Source organism: Cnephaeus nilssonii, assembly GCF_951640355.1.
Source record: "Cnephaeus nilssonii genome assembly, chromosome: 11".
NCBI lineage: Eukaryota > Metazoa > Chordata > Mammalia > Chiroptera > Vespertilionidae > Cnephaeus > Cnephaeus nilssonii.
In genome coordinates this window covers 12823085-12839837 of record NC_137082.1, presented here as the reverse complement: position 1 = coordinate 12839837, position 16753 = coordinate 12823085, and the positions used below count along the sequence as shown (strand labels likewise).

The 16753-nt window shown below is 49.8% G+C and overlaps 1 protein-coding gene across 1 annotated transcript; it reads left to right on the top strand.

Moving 5' to 3' along the window:
- Positions 1-399: 399 nt before the first annotated feature.
- Positions 400-14569, top strand: LOC307107434 (EMI domain-containing protein 1-like; the record flags this gene model as incomplete). Its single annotated transcript, XM_079784694.1, is given in 5 exon segments — positions 400-488; positions 1069-1134; positions 13392-13722; positions 13725-14019; positions 14022-14569. Coding segments are annotated over 5 exon segments (1329 nt in total).
- Positions 14570-16753: the final 2184 nt, after the last annotated feature.

Sequence of the window (16753 nt, the reverse complement as noted above, 5' to 3'; positions counted from 1 at the left end):
CCACGCCTGCCTTGGTAGACTCTCCCTAGCCCCTTCCTTGCACGATATCTAACAATTTGAATTGAAGAGCCAGAGGCAAGGAATTAAAGATGCATGAAGGTAAAAGTGAAAATTGATTTGGTCCATTTATAGGAATGTTTGAAGCAACTGGGGCTGCTCACCCTTGTAAGTCACAATATCGCTGTCCTGTAAAGAGAGGCTTTGGGGTGGGTGGGAGTCCAACAGCTGTCTTCAATATTATAAGGATTGTCAGACCCTGGCCTTACCTGTGTTGCTCCAGAGGGAAGTTCAGACACAGGTAAAAGTGATAGGAACCCCGTTTTCAGGTTTCTGTCTAACCAGGAAAGACATCCTGAAAGAAGACGGGCTCTTCAATGGGGTGTGTCCTGCCCTGTCAGGATGAGAGGTCAGAGCCAGCACCGCCACGTCCTCTTCATACTCCACATCCTTGGATTTGCCTTTAAGATGACCTTGAACACCATGGCCAGGTAAGCATACCTAACATGTAACATCATCTCTCACTTTTGAGTTTAAATAAGACAATGGCTCGTGCTTGTAGCATGCTTACTGTGTGTCAGGCATGGAACTGACTGCTCTTTTGTGTAACCAATGATCTAATTATCACAGCAGCCCAGGGGGCAGGTGTTAGTCTTTGCCATTGTGCAGCCAAGAAGCTGGGCCTAAAGGAGCTAACCATCAACGAGTGAGGAGGAGGGCCCCCTTGGTCCCAGGTCTGGAGGCTTGCAAACCCCAAACTGTGTGCTACGTTGCCTCCAAAGTTAAAATTGTCTCTAGACAGATTTTTTCCTCGTCAAAGCTGGCCTTACAGGTAGCTGTTTATCAAAAGCAGGTCTCTCCACTAAAGATTCACTCATCACAGTAATAATGAACTTAGTAATATTTAGAAAAATAGGTATACAGTCAAGAGAAGTAAAAACTAGCTCCAGGCCTAACTGTCCTTTTATCATTTTGACAGCCTCTGATTCTCACTTTTCAGTGTTAACTGATTGGAGGATAGAGGTTTCCGTGTAAGAGGTTGAGTCCTGTCAGTCTTCGTGTCTGCCTCAGGATTCACGTAGTTCAGAAGCAGACATTCCCCAACAAGGCGTCCTGTCTCGAGAAGTCCCTTGAAAGGTCAGGAGAGGCCCAGAGCTGCATTTCTGTAGCACAGGACACACCTTCAAAGGCCCACGGTGCTCGCAGACACAGCTGTGTGGTTCCTCCAGAGCCACCCAGCAGGTCTTTAGGGTCAAATGGTTTTGGAAATGAATATGCCAATGCTAAGAAGCCTGAAAGGACTTGTTCTAATGCAACAAGAAGAAATGGGAATATCAACCAGGGTTTTCAGCTTTCTGGGGATGAAGAGATTTCAAAGGATTTTTCAAAATGACTCTCCATACATTGGAATGTTATCCTACCTAATAAAAGAGTAATATGCAAATTGACCATCACTCCAACACACAAGATGGCTGCCCCCATGTGGTCAAAGATGGCCACCCCCATGTGGACACAAGATGGCTACCACAAGATGGCTGGCAGGGCAGGGCAGTTGGGAGGGACCAGGCCTGCAAGGGAGAGCAGTTGGGGGTGATCAGGCCTGCAGGGGAGGGCAGTTAGGGGGGACGCAGGCCTGCAGGGGAGGGCAGTTGTGGGGGACCAGGCCAGCAGGGGAGGGCAGTTGGGGGGGACCAGGCCTGCAGGGGAGGGCAGTTGGGGGGAATCAGGCCTGCAGGGGAGAGCAGTTAGGGGCAACCAGGTGGCAGGGGAGGGCAGTTAGGGGTGACCGGGCCAGCAGGGGAGGGCAGTTGGGGGGAACCAGGCCTGCAGGGAAGGGCAGTTTGGGGGGACCAGGCCTGCAGGGTAGGGTAGTTGCGGGGGACCAGGCCTGAAGGGGAGGGCAGTTGGAGGCTATCAGGCCTGCAGGGGAGGACAGTTAGGGGCAACCAGGCTGGCAATGGAGGGCAGTTAGGGGCGACCAGGCTTTGCAAGGGAGGGCAGTTAGGGGGGACCAGGCCAGCGGGGGGTGGGGGGCAATTAGGGGCAATCAGGACAGCAGGGGAGCAGTTAGGCATCGATCAGGCTGGCCGGGGAGTAGTTAGGTGGTGATCAGGCTGGCAGGCAGAAGCAGTTAGGGGCAATCAGGCAGGCAGGCAGGCGAGCAGTTGGTAACCAGCAGTCCTGGATTGTGAGAGGGATCCCAGATTGGAGAGGGTGCAGGCTGGGCTGAGGGACAACACCCCCCATGCACGAATTTCGTGCACCGGGCCTCTAGTTTTGGAATAAAAAGGAATTACAGACTCACAACATGGATGAAACTTGAAAACATTAGGCTAAATGAAAGAAGCCAGACACAAAAGATCTCATATTGGATGATTCCATCTATATGAGGTGTCCAGAACAGGCAAATCTAGAGATAGTGAGCATATCAGTGGTTGCCAGGGGCTGGGTGAGGGAGAGAATTGAGAGTAAGTGCTAATAGTCTGGATACAGAGTTTTTAGGGGGTGACGAGAGGTTCTCAGATTATACTGATGCTTATACAACTTTATAAATATACTAGAGGCCTGGTGCATGAATTCGTGCACGGGTGGGGTCCCTTGGCCTGGCTGGCAATCGGGGCCAATCAAGGCCAATTGGGGCCGGCTGGCTGGGGGAAGGGACTGTGGGAAGTTGGCCGGCCAAGGGAGATTGGCTGTGGGAGTGCACTGACCACCAGGGGCAGCTCCTACATTAAGCATCTGCACCCTGGTGGTCAGTGCATCATCATAGCGACCGGTCGACGGGTCGTTTGGTCAACCGGTTGTAATGGTTGCTTAGGCTTTTATATATATAGATGAAAAATAATTGAATCATGTACTTTTAATAGGTAAATGTATGATATATAAATATATCTCAATAAGACAGTTTTTAAAATGAAGACGAACCCCGGCTGGGTGGCTTGGTTGGTTGGAGCAGTGGGCGGCAAACTGCGGCTCGCGAGCCATATGCGGCTCTTTGGCCCCTTAAGTGTGGCTCTTCTACAAAATACCACGTGCAGGCATGCACGTACAGTGCGATTGAAACTTCGTGGCCCATACGCAGAAGTCGGTTTTCGGCTCTCAAAAGAAATTTCAATCGTTGTACTGTTGATATTTGGCTCTGTTGACTAATGAGTTTGCCGACCACTGGGTTGGAGCATCATCCCCATACACCAAAAAAGTTGCCAGTTGGATTACCAGTCAGGGCACGTACCTAGGTTGTGGGTTCAATCCCTGGTCAGTGTACATAAGCAAACGGGAGGCAACCGGTCGATGTTTCTCACATCGATGTTTCTCTCTTTCTCTCTCTCTAAAATCAATAAAAACATCATTGGGTGATGGAAAAAAAAAAAAAGCACCTGAAAACTGAAGACTAGAATTCCAGGAAAGCAACAACCTAAAACAGTGGGTTTCCATCTTATCGTTGTGTTCCAGTCTGAAAGCATATTCTCTTCTTTTTCTCAACCCTTAGACATTTTCCGTCTTTTCATGGTCTCTCCACAGACCTGTGGGCTGAGAGAAGATTGCTTCCCTGAGGGAGGAGTCACCTCTGTTCCTTCCGGGTGAACCCCTGGGTCCTGTAGGTGCTGGGCTCATGGGGAGGGGCCCTCAACTGACTGTTGAATAAGGGAAGGTTGTCCAAAGAAAGCAGGGGAACTGAAAACCCTGAGAAGGGGACACTGACCTTCCCTCCCCACCCCCTGCATTTCCACGTATTTTCTCAATGAGAGTGCAAGGCCAAGACTTTGCCCAAACCAAACAGGGAGGTTAAGGGTTGGGCAAAACAAATAGGCTTTGTGCAAGAAGCCTGCATGAACGTCCCTCCGGGACGGACGCTCACACTTGGCTCAGAGCTTGGGCTGGAATGCCTCTGCACAAAAGGAGCCCCCGAAGGGCCTTGGTGCTACTTCCTAGAAGCCTAACTTAGCAACGGCTGCCTGTGTGATGCAGGCGACTTTTCGTCTTTACGGGTTTCCTTCTGACCTAGGGACTTCTACTTCTGACATAGTGACTTTTTAAAGAATATTTTTGTGGAGGTATTTTCATAGGGTACAATGCACAACTCAAGTATATAGTTCAAACAATTTTAACAAATACACCATGTAGCCCACACCCTATTCTGTCACCCCAGAAAGTCCCTGGACACTCCCCCCACCCTTGGCCCTGGCAACCAGTGCTCTGATTTCCATCACAACACATTGCTTTGCCAATTTTGGAATTTCAAATAAATGGAATCGTACAGTATGTGCTCTTTTGTGTCTGGCTTTCAGCTCAGCATAATATTTGAGATTCACCCAGGTCAAAGTGCATATCAGTAGTTCATTCATTTTTATGTTGAGTAATAGTCCAGTATTTTTATATACTTCACTTCACATCGTTTTAGCATTTTCCTGTATGTGGGGTTTTTTAAATGTGGAGAAAAGGGAACCCTAGTAAACTGCTGGTGGGGATGCAAATTGGTGCAGCCACTATGGAAAACAGTATGGAGTGTCCTCAAAAAATTAAATATGTAACTGCCATTTGACCCAATGATCCCACTTCTAGGAATATATTCTAAGGAACGCAAAACACCAATCAGAAAGAATGTATGCACCCCTATGTTCAATTTACAGTAGCTAAGATTGGGAAACAGCCCAAGTGCCCATCAGTAAATGAGTGGATAAAAATGCTGTGGTACATTTACACAATGGAATACTATGCAGCTGCGTAAAAAGAAGGATCTCTTACTCTTTGAGACAGCATGCAGGGACATGGAGAGTACTATGCTAAGAGAAATAAGCCAGTCAGAGAAAGACAAGCATCACATGATCTCACTCATACGTGGAATCTGATGAACAAAATAAACTGATGAACAAAATAGATCCAGAGACACAGAAGCATGGAACAAACATTAATCTCAGAGGGAAGGCAGTGGGTGGGTGGGAAGAGATCAACCAAAGAACTTGAATGCATATATGCATAACCCATGGACACAGACAATAGTGTGGTGAAGACCTGTCAGGGGAAATGGGTGCAGGCTGTCAATGGGGGTTGGGGGTATCTGTAATACTTTCAACAGTAAAGATAAACTTTTTAAAAAGAATAATGGAACTTTTTACCCTGGTTTTCTTATGGGATTTTTACACAGCTCAGAGCACAGAAACCTTCCCAAATTTTCTCTTTGGCTGTCTCTTCATCCCCTTACAACCCATCTGCCTTCCCGCCCACTGTCTCTGATTATCTGTGGATGTGGAGAACAGGAACTGGTCCAGAGTTGCACGTAGCAGGTGTCTGATGAATGCCGGAGACTTCTGGGTGCTCCTGTCCCAGGGAGCAGATACCAGGACCAAAAGCCTCCTCTTACAGCCTGAGGGTTATCTCAGTATCACCAGCCCCTTCTCACGGGCTACTGTCCCCACTGCTTCCAGCGCCCCCAGAAGAGGTGTGGGCACTTCGATGGTGCAGCAATTGGATTTACGGAGACACTTGTCTTTCAGGGTGACTCCCACAGGTGGCCATTATTCTTCATTTTACATTAATTCAGGCCGTAGAAATGGAAACTGTCTCACTGTGAGTTTAACATATCCCCGGGAGAGACAGGATACCACAATAAATAGACCTGCCTAGAACCTTCTGCCCCATGGAATGCAAGGAAGTATCTGCTGAGTAACAGGAGTGGTACTGAGGACCCCTGGTCCTCTAAGTGCTGACTTCCTCAGGGTGCCTGACCTTGACTGAGCAGGAGATGGTGGGTGCAGGGGTGCACGTTAGATTTGTTCCCTTCACTCCTGGCCCTTTGAGCCCTACAGGATGACAGTTCACCTTCCCCCATGGATGAAACCATGGTCCCTCAGGTCACTTTGGTGCAGCACAAAGTCCAGTCTAATAACCAACTTCAGGGTAATTATCAAAATGTTACCAGACAGCACCCTGAGCCAGAGGGGGTGGGGGGCTGTCCCCTCCTTGACTCTTGTCAATCTCGTAAGAAAGCTTTCAGATGAGTGACAGACAACAGTGTTGAAGCAAAGCAAGCAAATTTATTAAGAACACACTTGGCATGTAGCACAAGCAGGCAACTCAGCTAGTCTGAGCACGTGCCCAGTGGGGGTTCAGGGGGTTTTATACCCTTCTCCCTATAGATTTCAAAGCTTCCCTGCCAGATATTTTGGGTAGCAGACTATGTTTCAAAATTGCCTCCTACATTGTTGTGGCTTATCTTGGAATGTTTGTACATATATCTGGTCATATTGTTTGGCGAGTTCTAACAAGGACTTCTTTGTTTAGTGGGTGAGATAAAACTTTCCCTTCTTTTCTCCTTCCCCTCCTCCTGCTTTAGCATCCTGCAAGTGATATTTGTCCTTGCGTTTAGCCGGGATCTTTGTTCTCTATTTTCCCAGGCCAGAGTGATTTAAGTTATGTATTATCTGGTTAGGGAAGAGAGGTATCAACCATTTACTTTCAAGTGTCCTTGGTTGAGGAAGATAAGATCTTGTGATTTACAAGCTGGCTGCAAACTGCCCAGACTGTTTAATTTTCTTGTCTCAGTTTCCCTTATTCCACTTGTCTAGGAATTTTCCTAGCTTCTTACTATCCTGCCACAAAAACAGTCAATCCCTGCCAAAATGGGGGACGGGTTTTGGTTTGGAGGACGGCTGCATGGTGGTCATGGAGTGTAACCAGCTTCCTCTCTCTCTAGCATGTCTACTGCCCTGTCCCTCACCAGCTCCTATTTGTGCCTCCCTCCCTTCTGGAAGGGCAGAGGGCCTGCGTAAGGTGGTCATGCGGTGGACACCTTAAGCTGACTCTTGGCACTTGGCTTTAGAACTCATCTTGGGGACATTAGGCCCACCTAAGCATGAGACAGTGTCCTAGTTGAACACACTCAAAGCCCCAGCCCCCACCCCACCCTCCACCCCCACCCCCACCCCCAAAAAAGCCCTAGCCACATTGGGGAACTCCCAATGTGGCTAGGGCTTTTGGCATCATTCCTTCTAGAACAGGAACCTGGTGCTGGGGTAGAAGGGCTGCCTGGGCAGAGAGGCCCACATTTGCACAAATAAAAAGAATACCCTGGAAGTTAGGCAATTGGAATTCTGGATTTGGGGCTTTGGGATTTGGGAAACTGCTTTAGCTATTACCTGCACCTCTATATGCTGAGTCCTAGGTATCTTTCCTATGTTACTATCCTCTCTAATAAAATGGTAATATGCAAATCAACCACCATTCCGCTACATAAGCCACGCCCACCAGCCAATCAGGGCGAGTATGCAAATTAACCCCAATCCAAGATGGCTACAGCCACAGAGAGCAAGGTTTCCCAGGTAACAGAGGAAGCCAAGCTTTCCATAGCCATTGCAGGCCTAAACCTCCACTCAAGCTACAAAGTTTCAATTATAGAAGGTAAACAAATTCAAACAAATGGTGACAGAATGGAGCTTGAGAGAGCAGGCCGGGGTTGCCGCCGGCAACAGGGGAAGCAAAGCTTTCCGCACACCCTGGCCGGGCTCAACCGCTTAAGGCTACAAAGTTTCAATTGTAGAAGGTGAATTAATTGCCACAGAAATGGCTGCCACCCCGGAGGGAGCAGCAGGCTTGGCTCTGCCCCAGGCTACAAAGTTTCAATTGTAGAAGGAAAATAAATTCCAGATAGATACCAGGGCCTCCCCTTTGGTTGCCAGGGGGCGTGGCCAGCCTGCAAACCACCACAGGCCCCTCGCTCAGGCCACCCCACACCCCAAGGGAACCCCCACCTTTATCTGGGACACCCTTCAGGGCAAACCAGCTGGCCCCCACCCCTGTACCAGGCCTCTATCCTATCTAATAAAAGAGTAATATACAGATTGATCATCACTGCAACACACAATATAGCTGCCCCCATGTGGTCAAAGATCCTGCCCCCATGTGGACACAAGATGGCCACTACAAGATGGCCAGCAGGAGAGGGCAGTTGGGAGGCACCTGGCCTGCAAGGGAGGGCAGTTGAGAGGGACCAGGCTTGCAAGGGAGGGCAGTTGGAGGTGATCAACCCTGTAGGAGAGGGCAGTTAGGGGTGACCAGGCTGGCAGAGGAGGGAAGTTGGGGGCAAACAGGCTGGCAGGGGAGCAGTTAAGCATCAACCAGGCTGGCAGCGGAGTGGTTAGAGGGTGGAGGTGATCAACCCTGTAGGAGAGGGCAGTTAGGGGTGACCAGGCTGGCAGAGGAGGGAAGTTGGGGGCAAACAGGCTGGCAGGGGAGCAGTTAAGCATCAACCAGGCTGGCAGCGGAGTGGTTAGGGGGTGATCAGGCTGGCTGGCAGGCAGAAGCAGTTAGGGGCAATCAGGAAGGCAGGCAGGCAAGCAGTTGGGAGCCAGCTGTCCTGGATTGTGAGAGGGATGTCCGACTGCCTGTTTAGGCCTTAACGGGCAGTCGGACATCCCTCTGGGGTCCCAGATTGGAGAGGGTACAGGCTGGGCTGAGGGACAACCCCCCACCGTGCACAAATTTCGTGCACCGGGCTTCTAGTTTTATATATAGTATACTACATTGTATTGCTTTAAGTGATGCTGTGTCCTTCTTAGTGCATTGAATCAGGAGGCACAAAGTATTGGTTTGTCCCCTTATTGGTGTTACTAGGTTGGAACACTTCATGAGGCTGGATTATCTCTCCATTGTAAAATGCCTTTTCCCCTTTATAACTAACTAGAGGCCCGATGCACGAATTTGTGCACAGATGGAGTCCCTCGGGGTGGCCTGCGAGAATTAGGCCCCAGCTCATGCCCCCAGCCTCACAGTCCCGCAGCCCCTTCTGGCACCCCTCCTTGGCCTGGCACTGCCCCCTCACCTGCTCCACCATCCCGCCTCTGGGGTGATTGATGGCGGGGGGGGGGGGGGCGGGGGGGCTGGGCCCCGCCCTGCTCCCTCAGCACCTGGGAGCCAGGCAGTGGCCCCGCCCCCCACCACCGCCACTGGTTGCTGTCTGCAGGGTGAGTGGTGGGGCGATAGGGACCCTGCTCGCACCCACCTTGGCCTGGCACCACCCACTCACCTGCTCCACCATCCTACCGCCGTCCCGCTCTCATTGGGGCCCATCGGGGCCAGCAGCACCTCCACTGCTGCCTGCTGCCAGTGCCCCGTTGTTGCCGATTCCTGCCATGTTCCACGCTGCCCACCGATGGTCAGCGCACATCATAGCAAGATGTCAAACTCCGGTCGAACTCCCAGACAATTTGCATATTAGGCTTTTATTATTATAACTAATAAGGGTGGTACTTTGAGACTATGACTATCCTGTGTTCCCCAAAGCCTTTGTCCAATAGTTCTAGTATCCACTCCTACACATGCTTGGCGTCCTTCCATAGAGAAGAGCTTTCGTTCTTCCTTCCCACCCTGCTTTTATCTTTCCTTTTAATATCAATCTGGTCTCATGGATTTTTTTTCCTTAACATCAACGTGTTAAAATACATTAGTGTCACCAAGAATATCTGTTTGCCTTCCCTAGTGAAGGGAGAGCCCCAATTCCACAATGTCATGTTAGCTCATGATCTTCATTCTGTTGAGCTTTATAATTACCAACCACTCAAAAATAATGCTTTTGTTATTTGCCATCCAGTTCCTGAAAGGCCAGATCTGTGTTCATTTGCAAACACTTCATTGACCAGCACAGATCAGCCAGCAGTGTTGCTGGGATCCCAGAGAGTCTTTATGCTTGGCACGTGCAGTCTCATCGAGAACTGGTGGTGCTTCTGAGTCACTTACTTAGCCAATATCTATACGCTCAATGAGATACTCATCAAGTCCTCAAGCTTAAGCCTAACCCACCAAAAAAATGTGTTTTCCACACTGTTTCTTTGAGTTTCCATAGCATTTCATTCCACACAAAAGACATCTTTCATTTCTGTTTCTGAGGCAGTCTTAAATACATGTTTAAAAGAACTTTAAGGGAAATTTATCTCCAACAACACAGAAAAGCTCACTACAACAATGACAGAAACCGGGCCAATATCTATCGCTTTTTAGTAAATGGACTTTTAAAATGGGCTCCCCCAAGAAAGAAGAGATTATAGAGAACCAGTCAGTCTACAAGGCAGCTTGATGGCCTCACACCCTTATTCCCGACAGGCAAGCAGGTACACCTGACTTGGTCACAGCTGGCCAGGCTGTCAGAAGAGCAGTTCTTTTTCTTGGAGAACCAAATCTGAGCCCATTTTTTCCCATTTTGCCTGTTCTGAAACCCACAGTTGTGCAGGGGAGGAATAAACTTTTTCTTCTACCCATCTCAAATTCTCCATTTGGGGCCTTGTAAATTTGACTGAGCAAAGAGATTAACAAGAGGAAAACAAACATAAGTTTATTAGCATGTCATTGCACATGCACACGGGAGTACCCAGAGATTAGTAACTCAAAGGGATGGTTAGAATTTGGGTCTATATATCATGTTAGGCTAAACAAATGAAAAGTGATTTGGGTCTTCTGGGCAGAGGAGATAAGTTATGGGAAAGTGACCAGGAAAAGTATGGTAAACAAAGATTGTTTAATAAGTTTATTTTAATTTTTAAAATTTATTTTTAAATTACAGTTGACACCCTAGCTGGTTTGGCTCAGTAGCTAGAGCGTCAGTCTGCAGACCAAGGGTCCCAGGTTCAATTCTGGTCAAGGGCACGTATTTTGGTTTTAGGCTCCTCCCCGGCCCAGGCCCTGGTTAGGGCTCATGCAGGAGGCAACCAATCATTATGTTTCTCTCACACTGATGTTTCCCTCTGTCTTTCCCTCTCTCTTCCACTCTCCCTAAAAATCAATGGAAAAATATCCTCGGGTGAGGATTAGCAACAGCAACAAAATTACAGTTGACATACATATTATGTTTCAGGTGGACAACATAGTGGTTAGACATTTATACACCTTCTGAAATGATTACCCATCTGACACCATATATAGTCTTACAATATTATTGACTATTAGTAAGGTTTTATAGACAGACTTAAATTGAGAGATAGAAATATCTCTACAAATGGAAATTCCCACTTATATATAAATTTATAAATATAAATTTCCTTTACAAAAGGAAAACTTGTATCCTGATTTTAGAACGTTTCCTGCTTTTGCTGTTTCTCAGTGGCCTTTAGCTTAAAATAATCTATATGTCAAAGTGGAATTTTGGGGGGTGGCATATTCTGGTACCCCTCAGGTGTTCTCTTTGCTCCACCTACACTGGACTTTCTATTCTGAGAACTGTCCAAATGTGTGTGCACCTTTGCACTTGCCATTTCCCCAGATTCATTCACTCATTATGTTTTTTTGTCTTTCAATTCAAATATCGCCTCCTATCACTAGCTACTCAACTTTCTTTTCTTCACAACAGTTAAAACCATCTAAAGATGATTACCTGGAAATGGCTGAGATACTCATTAGTTCATTTATCCGTTCCAGTGGTATCAGTGGCCAGGAGGAGTGAGGGACACAGTGGTGAAGGGCTCCTCCAGCTTCAACCACACGCATTATGAAGACTCAAGACTGTACAAATGACATGACAGAGGGGAAAGGACCATGGAGTTCTCAGGAGAAAGAAAATACATCTGAGTGAGAGGATCACAAAATTTCATAAAGGAAGTAAAGCCATGAAGGATGGATAGAAGAACTTAAATTTTATTTAACTAAGAGTAAGAGAGAACTAAAAGTCAATTCCTGCAAGAACACATAGTCCTTAAGTCAGCAACCATTAATATAGTCTTGGCCCCCAATTTTTTGACATTTATTCTATTTATACAAAAATATTATAGCCCAACTGGCATGGCTTAATGGTTGAGTGTTGACCTATGAACCAGGAGGTCAGGTTTGATTCCCGGTCAGGGCACATGCCTGGGTTGTGGGCTTGATCCCCAGTAGGGGGCATGCAGGAGGCAGCCTGTCAATGATTCTTTCTCATCATTGATATTTCTATCTCTCTCCCTCTCCCTTTCTCTATGAAATAAAAAAATATATTTTAATAGAAAAAAACAGGCAATATAAAAGGTATAAGGAAAATAATAACTCCCCCTGATAATTTTGCCATTCAGTAATGAACAGTGCTTATGCTTCCATATAAACCTGTTTCTAATACAGTTCTCACTTGTGGTTATTTAAATGAAATAAAATTAAAAACATTACTGTCATTTCTGCATCACATCTTTCTTATTTCTTTTTATTTATCATTACTGTATTGTCCTTATTAGCCAGTTATGCAAAATGTCATTCCCCTTAGCAACACAACAGTTTATGATATTAACTTTGAGTAAAGGGAATTGTGTGGGCAGGATGTGGCGTGGGTGAGTCTTGGTGGTTTCCTTTATAGTTGTGTGAGCTTAAGGAAGCATTTTACCTTCTCTGCAGTTGTGCTTCTGCATTATCAAGTGAGGATCACAGGAGGCTATTTGTGGTGATTATAAATCAATACAGGTACAGAGCACAATAAGGATCAATAGACATTAACTCTCCCATTCCTTGACCGTTAGCAGGTTTTAAGTATAATCTATAGCACAGCAGAAACATCTCTGTACACGTTGGTGTGTTTTGTTTTGTTTTTAATCTTTTTTTTTTTTAAATCTATATCCCAAATTGATACAACTAGCCATAGGCACAATCATTTTTTTAAAAGCCTCACCAGAGGGTTTTTTCCAATTGATTTTTAGAGAGGGTGGAAGGCAGGAGGGGAGAGAGAGGGAAACATTGATGTGAGAGAGACACATTGATTGCTTGCCTCCCGCATGCACCCCTGACCGGGCGGAGGATGTAACCTGCAACCCAGGTAGGTGCCCTTGATTGGGAATCAAACCCAAGACCCTCTGGTGCGCAGGCCAACGCTTTAACCACTGAGCCATGTCAGCCAGGGCCACAGTAATTTTTATAAGTCTTCTCATGAATTGCCAGATAATTCTCACAAAGATTGCATCAGTCTGAAGTTCCTCCAGCTAAGCTTGGCAGCTTCACTGAGACCCTGCCAGTCCTGTCATCAAGGACTGAAATTCCATTTGCTGGCTTAAATCCGGAGGGAATAGTTAGTGCAGAAGAGAATTCAAGAGCTGGAGCAGGTGGGTATGTACAAATGTGGGGCATAGAGGGCATTCCAGACTTATTGTCCCCTGAGAGTCTGCAGCTGGAAGAGGGTTCAGGTAAGAAGATAACCTGGAGGGCGAGGGCTGAGCCGAGGGGCCGGACGAGGCCGGGACGCGCCTCCCCCCCCCCCCCCCCCCCCCCCCCGCCGCCACCCGCGCCCGCCTCCCTCCCTCCCTCCCGCCGCTGCGTTTGGGACCGGGATCCGCGTCGGCGTGGGGGGGGGGGGGGGGGGGCGGCTGGCGGCGCGGGGCCGCGCGCGGAGGGCGCCGGGCGCAGCGTGGGCAGCCCACGGGCCTGGGCGCTGCTCTGCCTCAGGCTCCTGCTCCCAGGAGGCAGCGCCGCGTGGAGCGTCGGGGGAGCCGCACCATCTCATGCCGTGTGCAGAACGGCACGTACCTTCCGAGGGCTGCAGAACTGCCCCTGGCCCGTGAGCTGCCGGGGAACAGCTACAGAACCGTGGTGAGACCCACAGCCTTCTCAGGTTGGGTCCACTGCAGCGAAGTGTTGGATCTGGCGGAGCAGCTGAAGGAGGTGCCCCCAACCCCAGCTGCCTCCGAGGACCCCGCCCCTCTCCCGGGCTCCCCAGCTGCCCAGGGCAGCCCTGGGGATGGAGACCTCCGAGGGCTGCTCGGAGCCAGAGAAACCCCGAGGGCCCCGCTGCGCTCCCTCGAGATGACCGAGTTGGTGCCCGGAGACTTCCCGGGCCCATTGGCCCCAAGGGAGACATTGGCAGCCGGGGCCCAACAGGAATGAGAGGCCCCCCAGGTCCACAGGGCCCCCTAGGGAGCCCTGGCCAGGACGGAGCTGTGGGCATCCCTGGAGAAAGGGGACCTCCAGGCCCACCAGGGCCCCCTGAGCCCCCTGGCCCTCCAGCCCCCATTGGACCACCCCACGCCCAGACCTCTGAGCATGGGGACCCTTTTCTGTCTAACACCTTCCCTGAGATGAGCAGCCACTGGTCCCAGGGCCTATTGGTGCCCCCGGACCTCCTGGTCCCATGGGCATCCCTGGCAGTCCTGGACATACAGGACCCCCAGGCCCCACTGGACCCAAAGGAATCTCTGGCCACCCAGGGGGAAAGGGTGAGAGAGGACTGCATGGAGAGCCAGGCCCCCAAGGCTCCATGGGACAGCGGGGAGAACCTGGCCCCAAAGGAGACCCCGGTGAGAAGAGCCATTGTGGGGAGGGGTTGCACCAACTACGCGAGGCTTTGAAGATTTTAGCTGAGAGGGTTTTAATCTTGGAAACAGTGATTGGGCTCTATGAACCAGAGGGGTCAGGGGCAGGCCCTGCCGGCATGGGCACCCCCAACCTCCTTCGGGGCAAGAGGGGAGGACACACAACCAGCTACCGGATCGTGGCCCCCAGGAGCCGCAACAAGAGAGGCCGAGGGCGGCGGTGGCCCCTCGGGTGGACCAGGCCAGCTGCCTCCTGGGACCGCCCATCCTATTTATTAATGTCCTCAGGGTCCCTCTGCCGCCTCGGCCTTTGGGGTAAGCAGGTCTAGGTCCTGGCACCCCAGGCATGGCTGCCACGTAGGAGGCTCAGCAGGGTCGGAGGCCTGAGAAGAGGTGCCCAGGAGGGAGGTGGGGCCTTGCTGGGGGCCCTGGGCCTGTTTCCCTCTGTGAAATGGGGTGATGCAGGCCTGCAGGGAGGGGTGACAGGTTCAGGTTCGTGGTTTGTCTTCCCATCAGCTGCCCAGGCATTGGGCCTGCAGGCACTGCGGGAGCTGAAGCTCTGCCTGGCCCTCAGCACATGCAGGGACTTGAAGGAGGGCAGACTCGCCTCCCTTCCTCCCCATCAGACCCCATACCTCTTCTCTCGTTTTCTGGTTTCTGATGCTGGGTTCCCAACCCTGAGGTCAAGCTGCCTGAGCTGACAGGATGTTGTGGACTCGACTCAGTTCTGTCCCCGGAGCCCCAAGCTACTCCTGTGTCCCAGGCTGGGGGGAGGGGGGAAGGGACATGGAAAGGGAGGAGGCACCTGCTCCCACAAGCCTGTGACCAACACAGGAAATAGGTGCATACCGGCCAATAAAGGCCCAGCCTGATGCCCCCATTCCCACCCCCCCACACACACAAAAAAAAGAAGATAACTTGGAAGCATCACCCTAAGAAACCTTCTGCCACTGGACATTCATGCCATCTCCTGCTGGCAATTTTGGCCTCCCTGTAAGTCAGGAACCTGTGCAGCCCAGCAGCTAAGACCACCAGAGGCAAACCTGCAGTTCCACTAAGTCCAGTTTCTGACCCGCTGCAATGAGGGATCAGGCAAAGACAGAGTTCTGTCCCCCAAAGGAAAAAACAGAGCTCCTATGGGGCTTGCCGGAAGGGGAGGTGTAGGTGGAATTACTGTTAGAGTGAACTACCCTTAACCTCTCCTGCTTGGACATGTTTTCTTACATATTCATTATTATAAACCTTTTCCTATAGCTTGGGGCAGACGGTCTGCGCCTGCAGAAGAAAGGTAAAATCAATTCCCCTCCGCCTGACCGACCCGTGCACCCCTTGACTCCCCTGACTAACTCGCGCCCTCCCCTCCGCTTGGCCAACTTGAGCACCCACGTCCTGACCCTATATTGCATACTCTATAGAAGAGAACCTAACCACCCACTCAGGGCTGACACTTGCTGGGGGCCCTGGGCCTGTTTCCCTCTGTGAAATGGGGTGATGCAGGCCTGCAGGGAGGGGGTGGCAGGTTGGTCTCAGAATGAAATAAAATATCGGAAACTCCCACAAAGTCTCTTGGCCTGGCTCCTTTCCGTGCAGACCTAATAATTGCATGAAGCAGTGTTCCCACAGGCTCAGAGCAAGGCAGGGCTGTGTGCCAAGAGGGCCCCCGACCCTGTTTCCTTGGGAACCACCATGTTAAGCAGACGTGGGAAGCTCTGTCCAGAAACCCCTTATCTAAAGCTCACACTGGGGTGGACTGGAGGAGGCTGTGTCTCTGTGATTCAGATCCTCTGCCAGAGAGGGGTGTGGCCTTCATCCTGACTTAATTTAAAGGGCCTGTGATTTAGGGAACAAGGTTTCTCGGTGGGTGAGGAAGCGGTGGTCTCCCAGAGGAGGAGTCATTGTGACTCTTCCAGGCCACAGCACGCCCTGAAGAAAGTTGTCTCCTGCTCACTGGCAGAGTCTGTCAGCCCAGCCCGAGGACTGCACACTCTCAGTCCAGCAAAACCTTCATAAAAACAGTCTAATTCGGGCCAGGGGGCCTCTGTTAAAGCTAAAAGTCCGTTATATAATAAAGTAGGTTTTCTAAATGGGTATGTTTTAAAAATTGACAAATTAGTTTACTTGTTTTTACTTATGTAGACATGTTTGTGTAATTAAAATTAAGTATGTATGAAGCTTAATTTCACAGAAAAGTTTTACAGTAATTTTAAATTTCTACTGCATAGGTCTAGTAAATGCATGCATTCACCAGTCACTGGGAGTAAACAGGTGCACACGGCTGGGGCGTGGCTTAGCCCACATAGAAACATATCATCACCCTGACCGGTTTGGCTCAGTGGATAGAGCATCGGCCTGCGGACTGAAAGGTCCTGAGTTCGATTCTGGTCAAGGGCATATAGCTTGGTTGTGGGCACATCCCTAGTAGGGGGTGTGCAGGAGGCAGCTGTTCGATGTTTCTCTCTGATGGATGTTTCTAACTCTCTATCCCTCTCCCTTCCTCTCTGTAAAAAATCAAT